General features: G+C 41.3%; 1 protein-coding gene across 1 annotated transcript in view; it reads left to right on the top strand.

Moving 5' to 3' along the window:
- The window catches only part of atrnl1a (attractin-like 1a), a 325,565-nt gene that overhangs the window by 160,766 nt on the left and 143,105 nt on the right, over positions 1–21,694 (top strand). Inside the window, exons 23-25 of the mRNA XM_030748010.1 lie at positions 10,406–10,500; positions 11,484–11,562; positions 13,605–13,762. Of these exons, the coding sequence (XP_030603870.1) occupies positions 10,406–10,500; positions 11,484–11,562; positions 13,605–13,762 (332 nt within the window). The remainder of the gene's footprint in view (positions 1–10,405; positions 10,501–11,483; positions 11,563–13,604; positions 13,763–21,694) is intronic.

Genomic DNA, 21,694 nt, shown 5'->3' with positions numbered 1-21,694 from the left:
TCACTTCTAATATTATAACACACTACAATCAAGTTCAAGTCCTGTCAATGTCAATAACCCTCTAGTTTGAGTGGGGCTATCATTGTTTCAGTGAGGGAGGCTTGAAAGGATACAGCAATCAGAAGAGTCGTGCCACCAATTGCACATCAGAAATGCCTTTGATCACAAAAAAAGGTCTGTTCAAGAAAGGCTGGCAACATGCTCTCACCTTTACTGCTGCAAAACTTTCATCTCGATATGCCATTTATGTTTTGGACAAGAGGCAGAATCTACAGTGTAGTTTGTACCCTTGTGCTCTTCAAGGAGATGCAGCAGTTTTGTTTTTTTTTGGTTAAAGAGACAATCCAGCTTAGATTTTGGGAATTAATCATTTCTTGATAAAGTAGCAGTTCAACAGCACATTGTTTGCTTTAAAGAGACTTAAACATGTTTTGTACTGGGCTGTAAACATGTTCTTGCTGTAGAGTCGGGCAATTTAACATGGGAGTCTAGGGGGCTGACTAGATTTTGGAGCCCACCTCAAGTGGCCACTTAGAGAACAGCAGTTTTTTTTTTTTTTTCCATCCATGTTGGCTTCATTCTTCAGCCCAAGAAGCTTTGGCTTGATTTGACCCAGCAAACCAAACTTGAATCTTTCCCTGAACTGAACCAAAGGTCCTATAGGATTTTTTTCAGTGCTTTGAGCACCAGTGAGGAAATGCTTCCTTTATAGTGACACCAAATTAGCCAAGCCAACTTTATTTATAAAGCACTTTAAAAACAGCAACCACTGACCAAAGTGCTGATTAGACAGTCTACAGTGGATATCTCAAAAACTATAACTCACACCAATGTAGATGGATAAATAGCCCTTCAGATGAGGAGAAAATATGTGAAAATATATAAATATATATCCAGAAACACAATCTTACTCCTGTGATTTCCTTTGAGACAACAATTTATCTTCTTTTACTCTTGAAAGATGTTCTTTTTCCTTTTAGGACTAAGGGCTGAAGGCACTAGATGGCACCAATGCAGTGCCCTTGTCCAGTGCTGTGAAGGGCTTTGGATAATGCACACAGATATAGTCAGGCATAGAAATGCACAAGTGGAAGTTGTAAGTGTTGTTAGTCTGTATATATAGGACTCAGTGAGATCACTATGGCTGCAGCTGAAGTGCTACATGTTCCGACTCCATTATGTTTTGTCATTAATGCGGTTTTATCTTTTCTGCTGTCTATGAAATGGAGTTCGCTCTGTTTGAAAAAGAGCAAGCGCACTCAGATATACACGCATGAAAGCACAGCACAGGCTTTCCCGTGCACACATGCAGAGAGTGAGTGTATAAATTACAGATTTAAAAGCCATCTATTTCCTTGTGCTTTGAGGAAAGGAGCTACAATTGTGTGAGAGGTCAATATTAGCTTTAAATGTCATTGGAAGGAAGGTGCTGATAAGAGACGCTTCATCTCCATCATGTGAAATTACATGCAGAGCACATGAGAGGAAGCACTCTCTGTGCTGAAGATTTGGACAGATTTATGGTAGAAGTTTGGTAAATCTGCACTACCTGTGGATTTCTATTGATGTGAAGAAACGGCGAAAAGCTGTCAGACAGCTGACAGCAGAGAGATTAACTGGAATGCAAAGAGTCAGTTTTGGGAGTATTAACTCGTGAATAATCAAAGGATGTGTATTTAAAACTGCAGAAATGCAAAAAGAAAAGTTCATTTATTAACTTTATATGCTAATCATTTTTGTCTAAATAGCATAGAACTGCCAAGTTCTCAGATCCTAACAGTGATAGTTTCTACCATCTTATATTAGCGAATGGAAAAATGGAGCTGCTGTCCTGTCTGGGACCGGGTACCTTGGTCAAGGGCGCAGTGACAGAAGAATTAGCTTAGCATGTTTTAATGGAGGTACCACTCAGAAGGGTTCTGCCCTGACTTGGGTTCGAACCCAGAACCTTGCTGTGAGGTAACAGTTCTAGCTGCCTTAAGACTCTATACTATGTGAGGTTTAAGAATACCTTGTCGTGGTTTAAGTTAAAAATACACAATTTTACTGTGTTAAATGCATCATAAAGCTTCAGTATTCCAGTTTACCAAGATTCTAAGTACTGTGAAGCCCCATTTAAAGGTGTTGGCACCAGCTCACATGAGTTTGTTTACACAGCAGTCAGAGGCTTTACTTAACTATAGGTAATAAAAACAGCTCGTGAAGACAGATGGTTTTGTGTATGAGGGCAGCCATGGCTACTTCATACCTCCTTCTTTTTCCTTGGATTTGGTTGACACACTTAGTGTCATTCCATTCAAATTTTGAGTCAAAAACACTGTAAGAGCTATGTAACCTTTCAACTTATACCAGGCTTTGATTTATCTTTAGAAATTTAAGCCAATAAAGTCTGGATATGGGCCCCTTAGCTTGTGACCTTTATGCTTCTGAAGGCACTATTAGCGGCCTCCTAAGTGACATAGTCATAATCGGTGTACATGGTAGGTCCCTTTAAATACAATATTTCTCTGCTATTTCTGCAGAGTGTAAGAGGTTGGGTTTATTCCATCAACGTGGCAGTCATCGTCTGTGCTGAAGAGCAGTGACTTTTTCACAAAATACTTACAGGGCATCACAAGTCCAGGAAAAAGGGGTTAAGTGCTTGCCTCAGACTTCTTAAAGGTGAGCAGCAAGCCATTATCTAAAGCAAACAGCCACTCAAGGTCTAACAGCTGAGTGTCATAACAAGTCCAGCTTCCTTGGCATCTGCTCTGAATCGGACATGTTTACCAGTCTGCTCTGCTGTCTCTCTGCCTCTGTTTCACTCTTACTCATTTCTACAGACTGTTTCAGTGCCAGCTGTACATGGGCTGATTGAACATTATGTGTCGTTTTAATCTTAAGCTTGACCTAAACTTTCAGAAAGATGGACTAGTGCTGGAAAGGTTGTTCAGTCTCATCTACATTATAAACTCAGAAGGTCAACCAATGATCAACATGATCAAAAAAGAAGAAAAGGCTTGCTGCATATAGAGGGTTCTTGCCTGGCTTCATGTGCACATTTCTTAAGAGCTGTTCTCCACATTGAATATGATACAACCACTGGTTGCTGATGGGGAAAAAATGTCTTCCCCAGTCGGTTGGCGAGTGGTTTTTGGAGGTTGCTTTTTGTTGCTAGGTGAAATCAGATGCAAAAAAACATCCTTTTGATCACAGATGCTGTCAAACACTCAACAACAACGAACATCCATTTTCTTAACCAGTTATCAGATTTAGGTTTGCAGGAAGAGGCTGGAGGCTATCCCGGCTGGCACAGAGAAACAAGCACGGTATAACCTGGACAGGTTGCTGATTCAACTTGGTGAGGCAAACAATTACACACTCGCTTTAAGACCGACGGCCAATTTGGATTAACCAGTTAATCTTTGATCTGTGGGAACAAAGCCGTGTAGTCCCAGACCAACCAAGAGGTTCAAACTTGGAACCTTCTTGCTCTGAGATGACAGCGCTAATATCTGCACAGCATGCCACCCATTAATGTTTGACTTTTTGAACATGATGTATTTATCATCTCTTTCTATGAGTGTATTAGTACTCGAGTTATGGCAGAAAATATGTTTTGCAAGGCCAAAGCTACAATAACACAGAAGCACCAAACTCTAATCAGTTCATCCTTTGAGTCCATTTTAAAAAGGTTTTTGCCAATTTAAATAAAAATGCTGTCAGATGTCCCTGAGGTATTTCATTCACAACAATGAGATGGATGTATGATCAAACTGACCTGCTTTAATATCTAGTCGGTCTATCCTTGAGTGAAGATTTGCCAAATTTGAAGAAATTCCCTCTCAGTGTTAGAGCGATAATATTCACCAGAAATAGATGAATTGCCAAACTTAAAGGGTAATGCGTCTGGCCTGAGCTTCCTCTAGTGCAGAGGCATATTAATATTATCTCTATCAATTACAGAATCTTGTAATGCTGTAATTGAACAAAAACACAGAGTGAAGTTGTGTCACAGAAGCTTAATCTTTCCAAAGTTTACAGCACATGTTTGGTAAAACAAAGATTCTTGTTGGTGAAATCTTTTTTTTTTTTAGGCTGACGAATGCAAGTGTCTGACTGGTGACGGCAGTGTTTCTCATCTCACTTGGGGATGAAGAGCAGAGAGCAATGCTTTGGTTCAGTTAACACTGTCATATTGAACCAGCAGATCATTGATGAAAAGCAACTTTGCTATTTAATGAGTTTGCCCCCAGTCAGACTAGCATTTATGAGGAGGCATCACCAGGACAACACTTTAATGAACCACTGTCATATTCCATCACAGTCAGCTTCAAGGGATGTCTAATTAGGAACGGCCACCAAGTGTCCCACCGCTTCCATTGGAAGGAACAGCAGTCCCTTGAATTAAAAGCTAACATCAGTCACTCCACAGTCAGTGGCGCTTGCTATCCTCAGGCCTGCTGGGAAAGCCTAGTCAGGCCGAACAAAGTGGCTGCAGTGTTTACTGACAGTATCACGAACACAATTAAGGGATAATTAATGATGGGCACCAAGGAACAAGAGTGGTGATGTAATAGAATAGTGGGGCAATTTCCAAAATAGGAATTGATGGTGGGAGAGCATTGAGGAGGGTTACTTTGTCATATCCCCAGAAATCACTAGATTTGTTCTTGTGGTGAAGCGGCATCAAAGACAAATGAAAAATAAATTGGAGAATGCTGTAGCCAGTTCAAACCTCAAAGAAGCTGCATGGCAGTAATCAGCAAGCAACAGCATTGCTGGCCGAAGGCCGTTCATTAGGCCTCGATGTGGCCTCAGTCCAAGATGCCTTAATATTTGCTGACAGGCAGTCTGTCTGGACTCCTATCCAAAGTAGACTAATTGGTCCTATCAGGCCAAAAAACCTTTTTTGCAATCCAGTAGTTACCCTTGACAGGCTATTAAATATCCTGGCTTATTTTAGATCAGTTACACTGAGTTTCAGTTAGTTTGATACATAGTTATGAGTCTGTGACATTTTCAAATGATATACACAGCAGACAGTACATTTTTAATTACAGTCTGACATCACAGTATTGACAGCTTTTAATGGTGTATAAGGTTGCAGTATATACAAGTCATGTGGAATATCTTTGTATGAATAATATTACAGCATTTGCTTATCTACAGTATTGGAAAAAATGCAACTGATGGAGAATCTTTGTTGTATAATCTTTTTATAATCTCTGTTCTTATTCTTATTTTTTAAATAAAGAGACTTAAGGATGGAGTGCCCTCTCCGGCTCAGGGACGAGTTCCTGCCCCAAGTGGAGGAGTTCAAGTATCTCGGGGTCTTGTTCACGAGTGATGGTAGAAGGGAGCGGGAGATCCACAGACGGATCGGGGCTGCATCTGCAGTGATGCGGACGCTGCACCGGTCTGTCATGGTGAAGAGGGAGCTTAGTGTCAAAGCGAAGCTGTCGATTTACGTTCCTACCATCACCTATGGTCGTGAGCTTTGGGTAGTGACCAAAAGAATGAGATCGCAAATACAAGCAGCAGAAATGAGTTTCCTTCGAAGGGTGGCTGGTCTCTCCCTTAGAGATAGGGTGAGGAGTGCGGCCGTCCAGGAGGGGCTCAGAGTAGAGCTGCTGCTCCTCCACATCGAAAGGAGCCAGTTGAGGTGGTTTGGGCATCTGATTAGGATGCCTCCTGGGCACCTCCTGGGTGCGGTGTTCCAGGAATGTCTTACCTGGAGGAGGCCCCGGAGCAGACTCAGGGCACGCTGGAGAGATTATATCTCTCGGCCTGGGAACGCCTTGGGGGTCCCCTGGGATGGAGGTGGCTGGGAAGAGAGCAGCTCTCTTTTTAGGTTGCTGTCCCCGCACCCAGCCATGGATAAGTGGAAGAAAACAATAGATTTTTTTTTTCCCCACAATTTTTTTTTGGTGAAAACTTCTATGATGACACAGTATATGCTATTTAATGAACAAATCCATGTGAAATTACAGACATTTTTGTGTAATTATGCACTCGATGCATTCAGTTTCAGATATGTATTTACAACAATAAACCACGATTTAACAGTTTTAGCTTTAAAAAAAACATGAAATATTTGTGAAATGATGTTACTCTTGTGACTGTGTTTTTACAGCCCTTTAGTGTGTATTGGATTTCCTCTGAAAACATGAAAAAAAAAATCACTTTTTTAGACATGTTAATTCATGGTCTGTTTTTCTGATCTTATTGATATTTCACATATTTCAAAATAATCGTTTTTTGTTTTTTTTTACAGTGTATTATATCACCCCCTGTCAACACCATCTTTAAAATGAATTGATTTTCGTGTGTATTGTAGCATTTCGGGGGTTTAGAAACACTGGTGCTTGTGCACTTTGCTACTGGCCGCCTCCTCTGATTTATTGTTGTTTAGGCACAGTGAGCTTCTGCTAGATCAAGGTCACTTGACCTCATGCATATATTACTTTGAGCACCTTGAGCTCCAGTCAGGTCTCATATTGAAGCCACGCTGTCCTCGTGTTTACTGTCCCGGGTTTAACTCGTTTTCTCGGTGAGGTAATGCTGTGATATGTGGCCTGTGCTCTGTCAGGAAGGCGTTGCAAATGGGAAATAATGAGTTGTTAACAAGCATTAAATGAAACCTCAGCGAGAGATTGTGACAACCTGACATTGTAGGTGAGTTCACGCTTGTTTTGGATTTCTATTCGGAGCAGACCGCTGGAATATCAGATTATGTTCTGGATGAGGCTTTCCTCCTCTGTCTTCTCATTTCTCATCACAGTGTTTAGTTTCATAAAGGCTGAATCAGCTTACATATTATGGTAATAAGATCACCCATCTGTGAACCTGAGAAATTGGCATGGGCTGGTTCTTTTTCAATTTATTGTTCTTTTTTTTTGGGGGGGGGGGGGGGGGGGGGGGGTGTTAATACCTTTAGTGACACATTGATGTGATTCATCTGGAGAAAGAATTTGCACATGCACACTTGTAATTGATATTGTCTAACTGCTGTCAGATTTCTCAGATGGGGATTATAATTAGCTGAAATGAAATGAACTTTTAAACCTGGCTGATGCTCTTTTTCCTATTAGGCCTGAAATCAAACATGTTGGAAACACACAGAGGGGCTGGTAGAATTTGTTTTAGTTCTTTTTTTTTTTTCTTCCTTGTTTCCTTGATTAACTATGCAGACAAATATACAAACAAACAGATGCACAAGTAGGTAAATGCACGCAACCATGCATGCATAGGAAATGCACATGCATGAGTGTGTACATGCACGCACACACAGTAAATAAGTCCCTATCCTACTTACGAAGTATGAAAAACCCCAAATACTGTGAAGTTGTACCGACGACCCTTATGGGATAAACAACTGAGCAGCAGCAGTGCACGTCTGCCTGGAAGGGAGGGAGGACGGGAAAGATGTTAAGGAAAAATATTGTCTTTGATCTGATGATATCTGCTGTTCGGGCTAACTTGCCATGAAGGCTGAACAAAACAGGGCTGTTTGTCAAACATAATTTGCTTTCGTCTTGGTGACGCCCCAGGATTGTACAGCTGAAAGGAAGGTAGCAACTAAACATCTCTTTCTGTCTCTGCAGCGTGTGACAAAAAAGTTCTTCTCCTGTGTAGTTTGAAAGCTTTCACAGCATCTCTGCTGACTCCTGCCACTCAGTGTTACATTTTACCTGCGACAGCACTGGAGCTTCTTTTTTCTTTGACACTATAACTGCAGTCCTCTGCGTCAGATCTGCTGTGGGGCTACAAAGCCTTTTTTTTTTTTTTTTTGCTGTTGTACCACTGACATTGCCCTTATTGAGCAAAAACATGCATCTGCCAGTCTGATAAAAAGGTTGCTGTTTGCAATTATCTGCTTATTAAGAAATGTTATAACGTAGTGAAAAAAAGTGAGAGCAGTCAGCAGCTGCAGGGAGATCATCCACATGCTTTCAAACTGCCACTTGAAACTGATGTGTGGAAACTGCAGCTGCCAGTTCTGTAGCTCCTGTTTCATTGTTGCTTTTTACTAAACCGTCTAATGTTAGCTTTTGCAGCCATAAAAAAGAATAACTGTGTAAAATATTAAAATTGATTCATACAATGAAAGCAAAAAATACATTTTAAATGGATAAATTATTTAAATATTACATACAGCCAACTCGTGAAATTGCTTTGACTGCTAATATAACAGAACAACATTCAGTAAATACAGTTTAACTTCCTCCACCAGCTGCCACAAAGTGAGATTGAATATAAATATACAAATTCTGCCATGCTGCCCATAAAAATCAAAACCTTTAGCTGATGTAAATTTGGTTTATCTCCCCTTCAAAGTCGTGGTTGCTATTTTCTTTTACTCAGTGCAAGTTTCAATCTGACCAGAGCGAGCGTCAACATCTGTGCCAGACTGACCCGACTTTCACGTTGGCTGTAAAGACCCGAGGCGTCTGACAGAGAACATTTAGTAGAAACCACCTGAAGTGTGGTTTGTGCCATTGTGTGCAGCCGCAGAGTGCATTGAAAACTGTTGGTCAGATTCAGTGCTCAGCACTTGCCTCATTGGCCAGATTTGCCTCCCTCAGACTGGGTCGTCTTCCCCAAGATGAAGTTCAAGTTGAATGGTCACCTTATTGACACACCGGAGGAGAGCCAGCAGGTGTGCAAGTGGTCAGAACGAGACTCAAATAGTAGCCACACTGGAGATAGATTGCCCAAGGGAACTACCTTGAAGGGGATTTTTTCTGTATTATGTGTCATAGACATTTATAACTGCAGCTCATACTTTGTGTGGATGCTTACTCCAAGTTCACCTAATTCAGTGCTTGTCAAATAGTGGGGCGTGCCCCCCCAAGAGGGTGCTACCGGGGTGGGGTGGGGGGGGGGGGGGGGGGTGGGGGGGCACATCTGACCCGGAAACATACTTTTTTTATTTATTTATTTATTTTTTTGCCGTACTAGAATTAATTGTAATTGCACATCCACTACAGTAGGTGGCAGTGGCTCTTTCATTGTCAGAGTGTGCGCAGTAAGTAAAAGCTTTATGGTGTACCTAGAGCAGGCTCCGCCGTGACTATTTATAGTCGCGGCACAGAGTGGGGGGGCAAAAGGTTTTCTTCTTCCTAGGGGGGACATAACAGAAAATAATCGAGAAGCCCTGACCTAATTGAATAAGTAAAGGGTAGGAAATACTTGGATTTAAGTCTTGCCCAAAAGGTTATTAACGATGAAAACCACTAGTTCACAGATACTATTTTCCTTTGTCTCACTGGCTACTAAAAAAAATGTTATTTTTTCTTAAATTGTTACAGATTTAACCAAATGAGGAAAAATAACTTCAGTCTTTTAATTATCTTTCTCGGTCGTGAGTTTTTTTTTAGTTGCACTGCTGCAGTTTATGGAATTTAATTGATATTTTGTGTTATGGTTTTCTTGGAGCTTTGGCAAAAGTTATTGTGCCAGTCAGCCTCCTGGTGTTTATGAGAGTTTGGTGCTAAAATATAATACACAAGTGCTTGGGTGGCATGTTAAAAACTATGAAAAGAGAGAGTGAAATTATGAACTTTTCTTTGAACTAGAAATAAAAGTTGTGCCTGAGTTTGCTATAACCTCATTTCCCCTTGTATGTGTGCGTGCACAGACGCACACACACCTGACTTCCCCTGAAGGGTTATCAGGCAGCAGTTACACTGATTATCTAAAAAATTATCCTCTCAAACCGTTATCCTCTCATGGCCACACAGCTGCTTTCTCTTTCTGTGTTTTCTGTCTTCTCCTGTGTTCCCTTCTTCTCTCCCCCATCCGGCAGGCAGACAAGGTGACCCAGCGTGTCTCCCGCTGTCCATCCAGATGTTGAATCACTGTGATTCTCTCCATATGTTGCTCATTGTCTCACTGACAAAGAGCTGCCTCGAGACCCTCAGTAGGAGCTGCTTTCAGAAATGATTAAGTCTCTGAGAGAACATGATTATTTAGACTTTAACCCATGTTCTATTAATCGATTGGTCTGCCGGCTTACAGAAGAGACCGGCATTCACAATGAAAGCGGTCGTGTTCAGGTTTATAAAATGCACCTGTGTGTGTGTGTGTGTTTTTACTCATGTATGCACACCTTGTTTATTTTGTCACTGATTGAGATCTCTGACTAAAACTCTTAACTACTGTAGTCTTCTTCATCTAATTGAACATTGACTCACCATCAACGCCTCCGGTGTTTTTACTTTCATAAATCTGCCTGTTTGATGGTGACATCAATGAAATCAGGCAGGGTGGAGCTTTTATTTGTAGTGCCATTCTCAAAGAGAAAGCATGTGGAGTCAGAGGCGGCCTAAATACCTAAAATCGTTCCACTGCTGAAAGATCGGATCATTCGGAAGACTTTTCATGTCTGTTTTGTGCCTCTGTCCCTCTTTCTGCTGACCAGATAACCTGCTCATCGATTACCAGTTTACCTTCAGTCTGCTTCAGGAAGATGACCGCTACTACACCGCCATCAACTTCATGGCAACGCCTGAACAGGTAATGAGCACCCAAAGGCACACGGAGACTAAGGGGTTTATTGAAATCATAGTTGAAGGGAGCTGAAAGGTCCCTTCAACCTTTCAGGGGAGTCGCCCCCTGCTGGCTGTTGCAGAATGTAGGTTTAAGGTGCTTCTACACTAACTTCACTTTTTAGACCCAGCAGCCATCTTTCGTATGCAGTCTGTGCTGCAAACACAAGGCCGTGTAATATGACAATATTACATGGTTTCCGAACTGACATCAGGTCAGCACAAAAGTTAAACTTTGGAAACTAAGTGCTTTCAGCAGTATAATCCCTGTGCCCTTGTTTACAGTGATTATTATTTATATATGTATATGCTGACCTCATAAACTTCCAAAGCATCCAAAATTGTAACCATACTTATAAATGGTTAAAAAACTGGAAAGGCAAAATAGTTACCCTTTAAGCAAAGACTGAAGAAGGGATGTTGTGGCAACATACAGCTTTGAATCTATATATTCTCTAAATGTAGACATCTGCTGTTAGACTGAGGAAGACATCTAAACTCTTGACTTTTATTTGACCTGTTTTTCCTTCTCTGTGCCTAAAGCTGTGTTGAAATACGACTCAGAGTGGTAACACGGGAGACAGAATCAATGTAACGATGCAAAAAGAGGCCAACAGATTCAGATTTGCCCTGGGTGACACAAGTTGAGGCCAGGACGAGTCTGCTCAAGTTAAACATGGTTTAGCAAAGAGTTCTTCTGTTGGCTGAAGGAAAGTAAGTTAAACAACTGTACATAGCCGGGGGAAGGTGTCCAACAACAACATGAACTGAAAAATCTCCTGCATAGTCAAAAAGGAAAAAAAAAACTGCTTCAGTTTGTCTGAATGCATCTTAGGCCTGTCCCTGAGGTGCTCCATCTTCCATCTACCTGTGACAAAAATCAGTTTGTCCCAAAGCTTCGTTTTTATTGTTGAGCCCAATAACACAACCTTTACTCTTTCTTTTTTACAGGCCAACAAAAACCTGGATATGTCCATCAATGCCTCAAACAACTTCAACCTGAACATCACCTGGTCCTTAAGTTCAACCGGTATGGCGCACATACACTTTTTCATACTCAGAGTTAATGTTGCTTGATTTGCTTAAAGGTAATTTGCTTTGTCCACACATTGGTTGTTAAATAATAAATATAAAGGTAGCAATGCTTGCTTCTTTACACACACTGCATTGTGCCTCATCGAATGGCTTTAATGTGGACATGAAGATGTCTTGAGGCCGGTTCCCCTTTTGGATATTGCAAATGGGTGTTAGATATGACTTCCTCTGTCCACTTTGTGGGGTTGGAGAGCATCCATTGATCAGGTTCAGGTTACATTATTTGTACCTGTAGATAGATTTGGTCTGCAGAGGGTGGAGGCGTCCATCCTCACATGCACATAGTTGAAAAAGAATTACAGACAACAGAGCGTACTACAAGATGATAAAAAATCCACACCACTTCGTGTCAGAATAAATTATACACAAGAGTTTTGCTCATGTTGACTTTACAGTGCAGCAAAATGTGACGTTGATCTGATGAATTCTCAAGGAGGGCTTCACTGATCTACAGTCTTTAAATAGGAAAATCATGTGCTGATGTCACCCAGCTAACCCGCTGCTGGGTTTAAGGCCACGAGGCTTTTTGGGGGGCTACAGATTTTTGCACATGTATGTGAAATGAAAAGCCTGTCACTGAATTTTCTACAGAGTACTTCTCATAATTTTTTTACCAGTTCTGTCTTGTGTGAAAAATTCAGCGGTTTCAAGTAATTTAAGCTGCTAAACATGTGATTAATTTTGTAAGAAATTTTAAGTAAACAGCAGTTTCATGAAGGTCCTAATAAAATAATCAAAGCCCCTGCAGGGCCAGCATACAAGCAAAGCTGATTTTACTGATTTTTTTTGTGATTAGTGCTTGACTCGGTACTGTCTCTGTACAGTGTGTATTTGACATTAGGACTCCAACTATTTTTTAATTACTTTAATTTCTTTCTTTTTTAAATTAATAAATAATGTATTAGTCACACATAGCCCTGTGGCAGTCAAACTCTCCTGTTTGCTTGTTAGCGTTGTTGCCAGCATAGCGCTGCTCTCCTTTAGCCTGTGCACACATCTAATTGGCCAGAATAATTGGAAACACCTGTAAGAATCTGCAGGGATCCTTTAAAAACCGCAAATACAGAAATGCATCTGCAATTTAAAGATCTTAAAGTGAAGCTTCTCCCTTCGTTTCTAATCTCTCTGCACTGAAATCTTTTGCTACTTCTCGGTCATTTCAGTCGAACCTGTAAGTTGATTTGAATTGCCATGCAGTGGTTAATTGCTCTTATTTAGCTGTCAGTCTGTAAAGTTATCGCACAGTCAGTATTTGTCCAAAAATGGTCATATCCACTTCCTGCTTGCCTCCTGGGAGATCCCCCTCTTGACAAAACACATCAGAAGATATTCCGAATTTTGGCATTAGGGCATTTTTATACATTTTCCCTCCTGATTCCAATTAAGATAAAAGCAATGTGCTTTCTCACTGTGTGTCTTGGGGCCCTCAGCCTAGTCAGTTTGGGACTGTGAGCCTGCGCGTGTGTGTGTGTGATTGTCTTCAGACTATTACAGAGTGTTTAATGGCCCCCGATAAAGCAGGAGGTGGAAATATATTATTCACACCATCTGAAAACTCGGCCATTAACGCAGAACTGCTGATAATGCTCTGAAGGATCCTGAAATCAGACCTCTTCAGCGCTGCGAGAAATTTACAGGCTCACTGTGAATTACTGCAAGGTGTCATGAAAATGCTTTTACGCTGAATGTTAATTTGCCTGCTCGAGATGAAAGCTCGCCTTGGCATTTTAAAATCCATACTGTTTTCACTCACCCCGCTCGGTTACCAGCTTCTGTTCAAAAAATGTCTTTACAAGGACATTCAGACTGAGAGCAGCCTCGCTGATGGGCAACTCATTGTGTTGGTCTCATGTGGCCGCTGAGGATGAAGTGAAAAAAAAAACATGTTTTTCTGTTACAGTGTTGCCTTTCACTACCAGGTAACATGGGAGGTGTAAAAAAAAAAAAAAGTATATAAGTATTTTGTGTCCCTCACAGCTGGCACCATCTCCGGTGAGGAGATGCCCATCATCGCGAGGATGAACATCAAAGAGCACCGTGACAGTTTCTCCAGTGAAAAGTTCAACTTCAGGCTTCATCACAACATCACCTTTTACGTGTACGTGTCCAACTTCAGCTGGCCAATCAAGATCCAGGTGAGGTCACACAGGACTGCAGGGCTGTGAAAAGGCAGCAGAGTTCATGCTGTAATTTTGTCTTCATTTCATTTAGTAATTGATGTGACTGTAAGTCACGTGGACATGCCTTCACAGATGTTCTGTTTGTACAGTAATACCTTTCCTGAGAAGTAGTCCTCATAGTACTGCTACTAAAAAGACTAAAACTTATACTGAAACTGATAAAAAGGAAACGAGCAGAACACTAAAACTATAAATAAAAGAAACAACAACTGTGAATCAGAGTTTGAGCTCTGGTGGTCGTTGCAGCTGTTATTAATAGGCAATAATAGTTCTTCTTTTTTCTGTTCGGTGTCTATGTCGCAAGAGAAAAATAACTCTGAGTATGCTGATGACTATTATGATATTGATGATAGTGATGACTGGCTGCGATGCATTCTGGGAAACCACCGGCCAGTCTTCAGACTCGCAGGAAGATATCTGAGCCAAAACTTTGAGTTTCATCCACCGGCCTTTGTTGGCCAGTCTGGTGGACTCGCTGCATTACTGGGTCTTTAAAGCAATGTAGCCATAGCAATTTATTTAAGAATATTTAATAGATGTTTATTGTATCTCACAGTTACAAGCAATATAGACCATGTATATGGTTAATATTTAGTATTTATCTATGTGAGAGCACATTTATTTGTTTTTGTGGTTAAATGTGACGAAAAGAAAAAACAATCATAATCTCGATGGGCAGAAAAAACATGTTTATTTTGAATAAATATAAATTTTTTCATAATTGTTTTTTTGATCATTAATTAAAAATCAAATACGTTCACGTCAGTCGTTATAACACATCAGCCCCTTTGTGCAGAGTTGAAGGCGAAGAGTTTTTCTTTGTGTTTCTTGCAATCGATGCGCGCTTAATGTGACTTCCCGTCCACGTGTCCGCATACATGTGACGTGTGCCCAAAGTGTGCGCTTCTCTTTGTTGCTACTGGACTTAAATCAGGAACATCTCCTGATCAGGATTGATTTTCTGGGTGGCGTATGGAATCAAACGTGAGAAACACCCATTGGTGTTGGCCTTGGTTGCCCCGCAGTGGGAGTCGTGTGGGTTGGCTCATTCGTTGGCAAGAAGACCGTTCAGTTTCGCCATTTTATGACAGCCGTGTTTCTCATTGTGCCTTCATTGAAAACACATTTTTATATTTTCTTCACAGGACAATAAGTCAGATGTTGAAAGAACAACTAATTGCATAATTTTGCTTCGAGTGAACCCTGCAAACAGATCAGACAGACCTGATTACACCATCCGATTACAGCTGATGGTTAAATTGCACGAACACAAGTGCTCAAACATGACAACAGAACTCGAGTTGAAGCAAAAGCCAAAAGCTTCCTGTGCTGAAATCTTGTCTGCTGAGCGCTGATTCTCCCTGTTCACGCGCAGATGTGACAGAAAGGAAGCTCGAAGCTGACTTTGTTTGGATCTCAATCAAGAAAACATAGAAGGAAAAAAGGTTCATTGTGCTGTGGCCATAAAATTTTTTTTTTTTTAGTCTTTTATAAAATTGCATTCTGCAAGTTCTCTGTATTGGATTATATTTTAAATAGAGTATTAGTGAGAAGAATCATTTCTGTCCCCACACTTTAAATCAGTTTCCCTTTAGGAATAGTAAAGTTAATGAAATCATCTATGAACACTGCAATACATCATGCAACAATTGAAATGATGGAGTCGTTCTGTCATGTCTAACTAAATGCAGCCCACAGTAAAAACATTTTTTCTTTTGTTTCTGATTAACTAGCATCTACTGGGACTGTGGGCACTGCTGCTCACACACTATATGCTGCAAATACACAAACTGAGAGTCTGACAAGCATCGGTTTCTAAAGGAAAGAGTCTTTGTCAAGTAAATACGTCTGTTGTGTTGGCTCGGGAAATATGCTGAAATTCTGCTGTTATTTTATAGAATCAAAAGCTTGAACTCAGAGTTTATGACTTCAATGTTTACTTTTTAAATGTTGTAATTTTCCCTCCTAGGACTTGTGTGTGAGTTAAAAGCAGTTATTGATTTAATCCCCTTTATGAATCCACACAGAAAAGTTTTTGGATTTAATCATTTAAACTGCAAGTATTTAAAGCCGTTGTGTTGAAGCTTGTGCCTTCGTGAGTCAGCAAAGGTGTTTGAAAGAACACAGCGAAAACACAAAGTGTGCGTCACGCTCGTCCCCCCGGTTTTCAGGAGTTGTCTCTCTGCAAAACATACAGCCCTGACAGGACACTGAGCATAAACTATTCTGAGAAGTGTTTGGCAAATCTGCTATCACATTTAATGATCTGTGAGTTTTCCGCTGACTCTCCATCAATTATGCAGCACCGGATTAAATCTCCAGGCGGCAGCCGCACACACTGAATATTCACACTCCAGCCTTATGATCCATTAAATTGAAGTAGACTTTTAGTGGTGATATTTTAAGATGACTGTCATGCTGGTTCCGGGTTGCGGGCTGATGAATGGTGTCAAGAAGTGAAAGAATGGGGGAAATTAGGGCAGAGTGACGACGGGTGGGATACTTAACTGATGTAGAGACTGCCTTACAGTCACTATGTCCAGTCTAGAGAAAATGGAGACATTTTAATTGACAGATTGGGGGGAGAAGAACAGCAGGTCTGAAAACAGTTGAGGATGGAGAGATTGATAAGGAGACGGATCGGGAAACTGATGAATTGGATTGACTACAGTAGCTATAAGTTTTTACCCCGATTATTTTTTATTTGTCAAACAGATGAGAGGAAAACAAATGTTTTACCAGCCTAAACAATAGAACAGGATCCATCCATCCATCCATCCATCCAACCATCTCCTTCTGCTTATCTGGGGCCGGGTCGCGGGGGCAGCACCCTACGCAGGGAAGCCCAGCCACCTCTACCAGCTCATCCTGGGGGACCCCAAGGCATTCCCAAGACAATTGAGAGATATAATCTCCCCAGCGTGTCCTGGGTCTGCCACGGGGCCTCCTCCTGGTAGGACATGCCTGGAACACCTCACCCAAGAGACACCCAGGAGGCATCCTAGTCAGATGCCCGAACTACCTCAACTGGCTCCTTTGGATGTGGAGGAGCAGCAGCTCTACTTTGAGCCCCTCCCAATTGGCTGCAATCCTCACCTTATCTCTAAGGGAGAGGCTACCCGTCAGAGGAAGCTCATTTCTGCAGCTTGTATTCGCGATCTCATTCTTTGGGTCACTACCCAAAGCTCGTGATCATAGGTGAGGGTAGGGACGTAGATCGACCGGTAAATCGAGAGGTTCGCTTTCACGCTCAGCTCCCTCTTCACCACGACAGACCGGTGCGGCGTCCACATCACTGCAGACGCAGCCCTGATCCGTCTCCGGTTCCCTTCTCCCGTCACTCGTGAACAAGACACCGAGATACTTGAACTCCTCCACCTGGGGTAGCAACTTGTTCCTGAGCCGGAGAGGGCAGTCAACCCTTTTTCGGCTGAGGACCATGACCTCAGACTCAGAGGTGCTGATTCTCATGCCAGCTGCTTCACACTCGGCCAGAATTTTTTTGTTAAATAACTACTTTTAGTACTAATTTCATATATATATATATATATATATATATATATATATATATATATATATATATATATATAAGAATCATAGTAAACTTTATAACCAGTACATGATTACCTCCTAATGAGTTAATAATAGACTGTTTAAAACAAAAGAAACTTAATGAAGAGTTAATGTAATGTAATGCTATTATAAAAACTACAGGAAATTCAAGACTTATTAATGAACCAAACTCAATGTATTAATATTCTTAAACAGTCTATAACTGTTAAGAGTTTGACTGATCTTTACCATAAAAGCTTTTAAAAACCAAACATTTAAGTGGAAACAGGATTAGTAACTGAACCCCGCTCAGCTTGTCTTATCACAGTCGTCTGGTGTGTATAAATGTCAGAGTTTATAGCAGAGTGTCCTGTACCTCGTTATGGGTCATTTGTCCATTGATCGCTCCCCTCATATGCATTTCCCATTAATGGTACATTATCAAAGCTCGATATATCTGCTGGTGGAAAGGCGATATGATAATTACCAGGATGAAGCCTATCTCACCACCATGTCAGACAGACCCGTGTGTAACACGAGAAGCACTCTGCGTCCGGTTTTGTGACCTTGGTGGCTTCTGACGGTGGAGCAGGGCGAGCTTGAGAAATTGTCCTGAGAATTGATAACGACCTGGCCTGATATATTTGATCTAATAGAACCGGGCACACACACACACACACACACACACACACACACACACACACACACACACACACACACACACACACACACATGCATGTCACAGGACGGAGAGAGGCAGTGTGAGGAAAGCAACAAATCTCGACAGGTGCTGGCTCGATTGTCTGGAAATGTAGAATTTGTTACTGCTTGAGAGGACGATTGCAAGCGATTTTAACACCCCTCTGGCCTTGTGTTGATAGGTACCAGGTTAAATTCTATCCTTGACCAAAGAAAGAGTGGCAGTTTGAATGTGCACATAGAGAAAAAGACCAAGATCTTTGGATATGACAGGCACTGGCTTTTGTAATCAAAGGGATGCAGTGCAAAAAAAAATTATCAACATATTTGAGTGGCCCAGCAATACCAAGTGCTACACAATATTGACACGACACTGCTGGAGAATATAATTCTGTTTCACCACATCTCTGATATTCAGGATGAAAGTTAACCTGGCTTACTCACAGAATCTGTTTGACCTTTTAAGCCGTGTGCATCTCTGGCAGCATGAGCTGACACCAAAAGTGACGTTATTTTTTGTGACAGTGAAACACAAACACACACTACGATACGCAGTCTCAGTTCACATGGCCTCGATGCCAGGTCCTCCTGAACTTCTTATTGAGCCCTGGGCTGTTAAGACTGCAGGACAGCTCCGGACTGAAGTCTGTCACTCAGTGGCTCGTACAGAGACTAAGGGCGCAACCTTACCGACACCACATGTAACCTTCTCTGACTCTGAAAGCATCTCAACTCTGCAAACACTTACTTTGTAAATGCAGTATGTGTACAACAATGCAACCTACGTAAAAATATTTGTGATATTTGTGACAAAGCATAGTGGGCTCATAGTGTTTCCCTCACAGCATCTCGATGCCAGCTTGCACCTTAGCCCAAGTTCTTCTACATTCACCATCATGATGCACTTTTTTTATTAGAATGTTGCTGGTTTAAATGTGTGTAGGGGGAGTTGTATCTTTGCTGGACAGTTATAGGTACCCACATTACAACCCTGATACTTTTAATGCAAAATGCTGTAAGACACAGCAAAGATTTTAGGCTGTTAGTGTATATTCCATCTATCCATCCATCCATCTATCCATCCATCCATCTATCCATCCATCTATCTATCCATCCATCCATCCATTCCTTCCTTCCTTATCTGGGTTCAGGTCGTGGGGGCAGCAGGCTAAGCAGAGATGCCAAGACTTCCCTCTGAGTGGCCACCTGCTGCAGCTCTTTTCTGCAGGGATACAGAGATGGTACCACCATGTCTGTCGGTCTCTCACTCCACTCTTCCTACATTTGCAAATGTATCCCTGAGATACTTGAACTCCTCCACTTGGGTCAGCAACTTCTCCCCAACCTGGAGCGGGCATTTCGCTCTTTTCCAGCTGAGAACCATGACTTTTGCTTTAGATGTGCTAATTCTCAGTCCTGCTTTACACTCGGCTGCATGATGAACCCACAAAGACCGTATCATCTGCAAAAAGCAGAGAGGTGATCCTGAGACCACCAAACTGGAAACCCTCTGCCAGTTGGCTCTGCCTGGAAATCCGCCCATAAAAATTTGGAACAGAATCTGGGAAAAAGGGCAGCCTTTTTCCTCCTTCTTCCCTACTGTATAAATAGATATGGCAGGTAGGAATGAGACCAGGTTCAGACTAGTGTCAGCTCATCTCTCGTCATCACAGCAGACTAAACCTTTCTAACATTCACAAATACAGCTAGTGTTCAGAAATGCCACCTCGCTAATTTAATTCAGTTCAGTTCAGTTGTATTTATATACCTTCAAGTCACAACAGTCGCTTCATGTTGTAAGGTCCATACAATAAAGAAAGAAACTGTAAACCAGAACAATATAAATAATATCTCTGACAGATTACAGCGTTTTACTTGTGTGGCCCTCAGTCGTGTTTTAGTTCTCTAAACTGGCACTCAGTCATCCAAACGTTGAACCCTGTCTTAAAGGTTGCAGGAAGGGACCTAAAAGGCTTCACCAAAGGCCCAGTAATGTGGAGCTGGGAGAGGGCACAATGAGTCGCCATTAAAGATGTGCATGTGCTTTTTCAGATATCCAAAATTTGGATTTTTCAGAGATTCAGTCAGAGATAATAAAATTATATGTTGCATCTGCAAGTACAGATGCAAATTATCCCGGGCAAATGTAGATCATCACTCTAATTTGTTCATTTGACACCAATGTTTTCACAAACCAGGACTGGCCTGGTTTTGTTTCTAATCAAAAAATCATGTTTTATTGATTGGGCTCACAAACACTGCTGGAACATGACCCAGTTTCTCACTCCATCTTTCTTTTGTTTGTTTGTTTTGAGAGAACAAGACAACATTTGTATAAGTCAAAAGTATAACTGTTTTTAATTTATACATCTCTGCTTGTAATTTATCAGAAAAAGTTATTTTAACAGTCAAGGGTTGTAATGTTGTTGTAATATTGTATAAATTAACAGACCTATGTTTGCATTTTTCAAAGACACAAAATTGATGTCAACAATCAAAAATGAACTACTCTGTGCTTTGAAAGAGCTTGCACTGTAGCTCCTACATCCCTGCATGCATTGCAGCCTCTGTGCCAGCTGATTAAAAGCCTTCTGTCAGAGGTGAGCAGCCATTTTGTTGCAGAGGAACTCTGGGCTGTGCTAATTTGATTTGCCACGCACTGCTTAGTCACTTATCGTCTGTGCTCGCCGTCATTGAAAAGGATACCTCTTCTAATCAGATATCTGTCACGCGCACAAACACCTCTCTGATCAGTCAGTTGCAAAGTATCCATTACTGGATTAAAACTGAAGTTTAAATGGTTAACTGACCATCACACACACACACACACACACACACACACACACACACACAAAAGGAGGAGGAGGAGGAGCACATTTATCTGATGCATCTCACTGAGGCAGTATTGAATGTCATAGGGAAGCAGAGAGGCAGAGTACTGTTCATTTAACCAGACAGGAAGTCATCAGCAGTCATCAGGACAAATTAAGTTGGTGAGTGACGAGATGCAGTACGTGTAGAAGGTGCATGTGGGAAATGGTCACCTAGCATTTATAACGGCAGCACTTAATGACCAGAGCGAAAATAAAAAGGCCAACATTGATCTTGGGTGAACTTAAACACAGTAATTTGTGCCACTGACGGGTTTCATCTTTGCAGCGTTGACCTTTGCAGGAATTTTACATGATTTTTTTTTTTTTTCCTCAAAATTGGTTCAGTGCGCTCTACACTTCTGCTACATGGCAATGGGGGAAAAAAGTTTAATAACAGTTAGTAAAAATCTTAATAAAGTACTGCTTAATTGTATTTATTATACTCTGATGGTAAAATGTAGGTATGTAAAATCAAGCACCTAGCAGTCTGCAAGAACGGGTCATTCTAAAGAGCTCACAGAATTCCAGCATGCTGCTGTAACAGGATGCCAGCATTGTCATTTGTCCGTTTGTGTTTCCCTCCTAGATATTCCACAAACAACTCTAAGTGTTATTATTGCAATCTGGAAGCATTTAGGAACCGTAGCAATTCAGTCATGAAGTGGCGGACCACACAAAGATACAGAGCAGTGTTGCTGAGTGCTCAGGTGCATAAAATCCCCAATTCTCTGCTGACTCAATAACTGCAGGGTTGTAAACCTCC

This window comes from Archocentrus centrarchus, chromosome 15 (genome assembly GCF_007364275.1).
Source record: "Archocentrus centrarchus isolate MPI-CPG fArcCen1 chromosome 15, fArcCen1, whole genome shotgun sequence".
Taxonomy (NCBI): domain Eukaryota; kingdom Metazoa; phylum Chordata; class Actinopteri; order Cichliformes; family Cichlidae; genus Archocentrus; species Archocentrus centrarchus.
The sequence above is the reverse complement of the archived record's forward strand: the minus strand, read 5'-3'. Positions and strand labels throughout refer to the sequence as shown.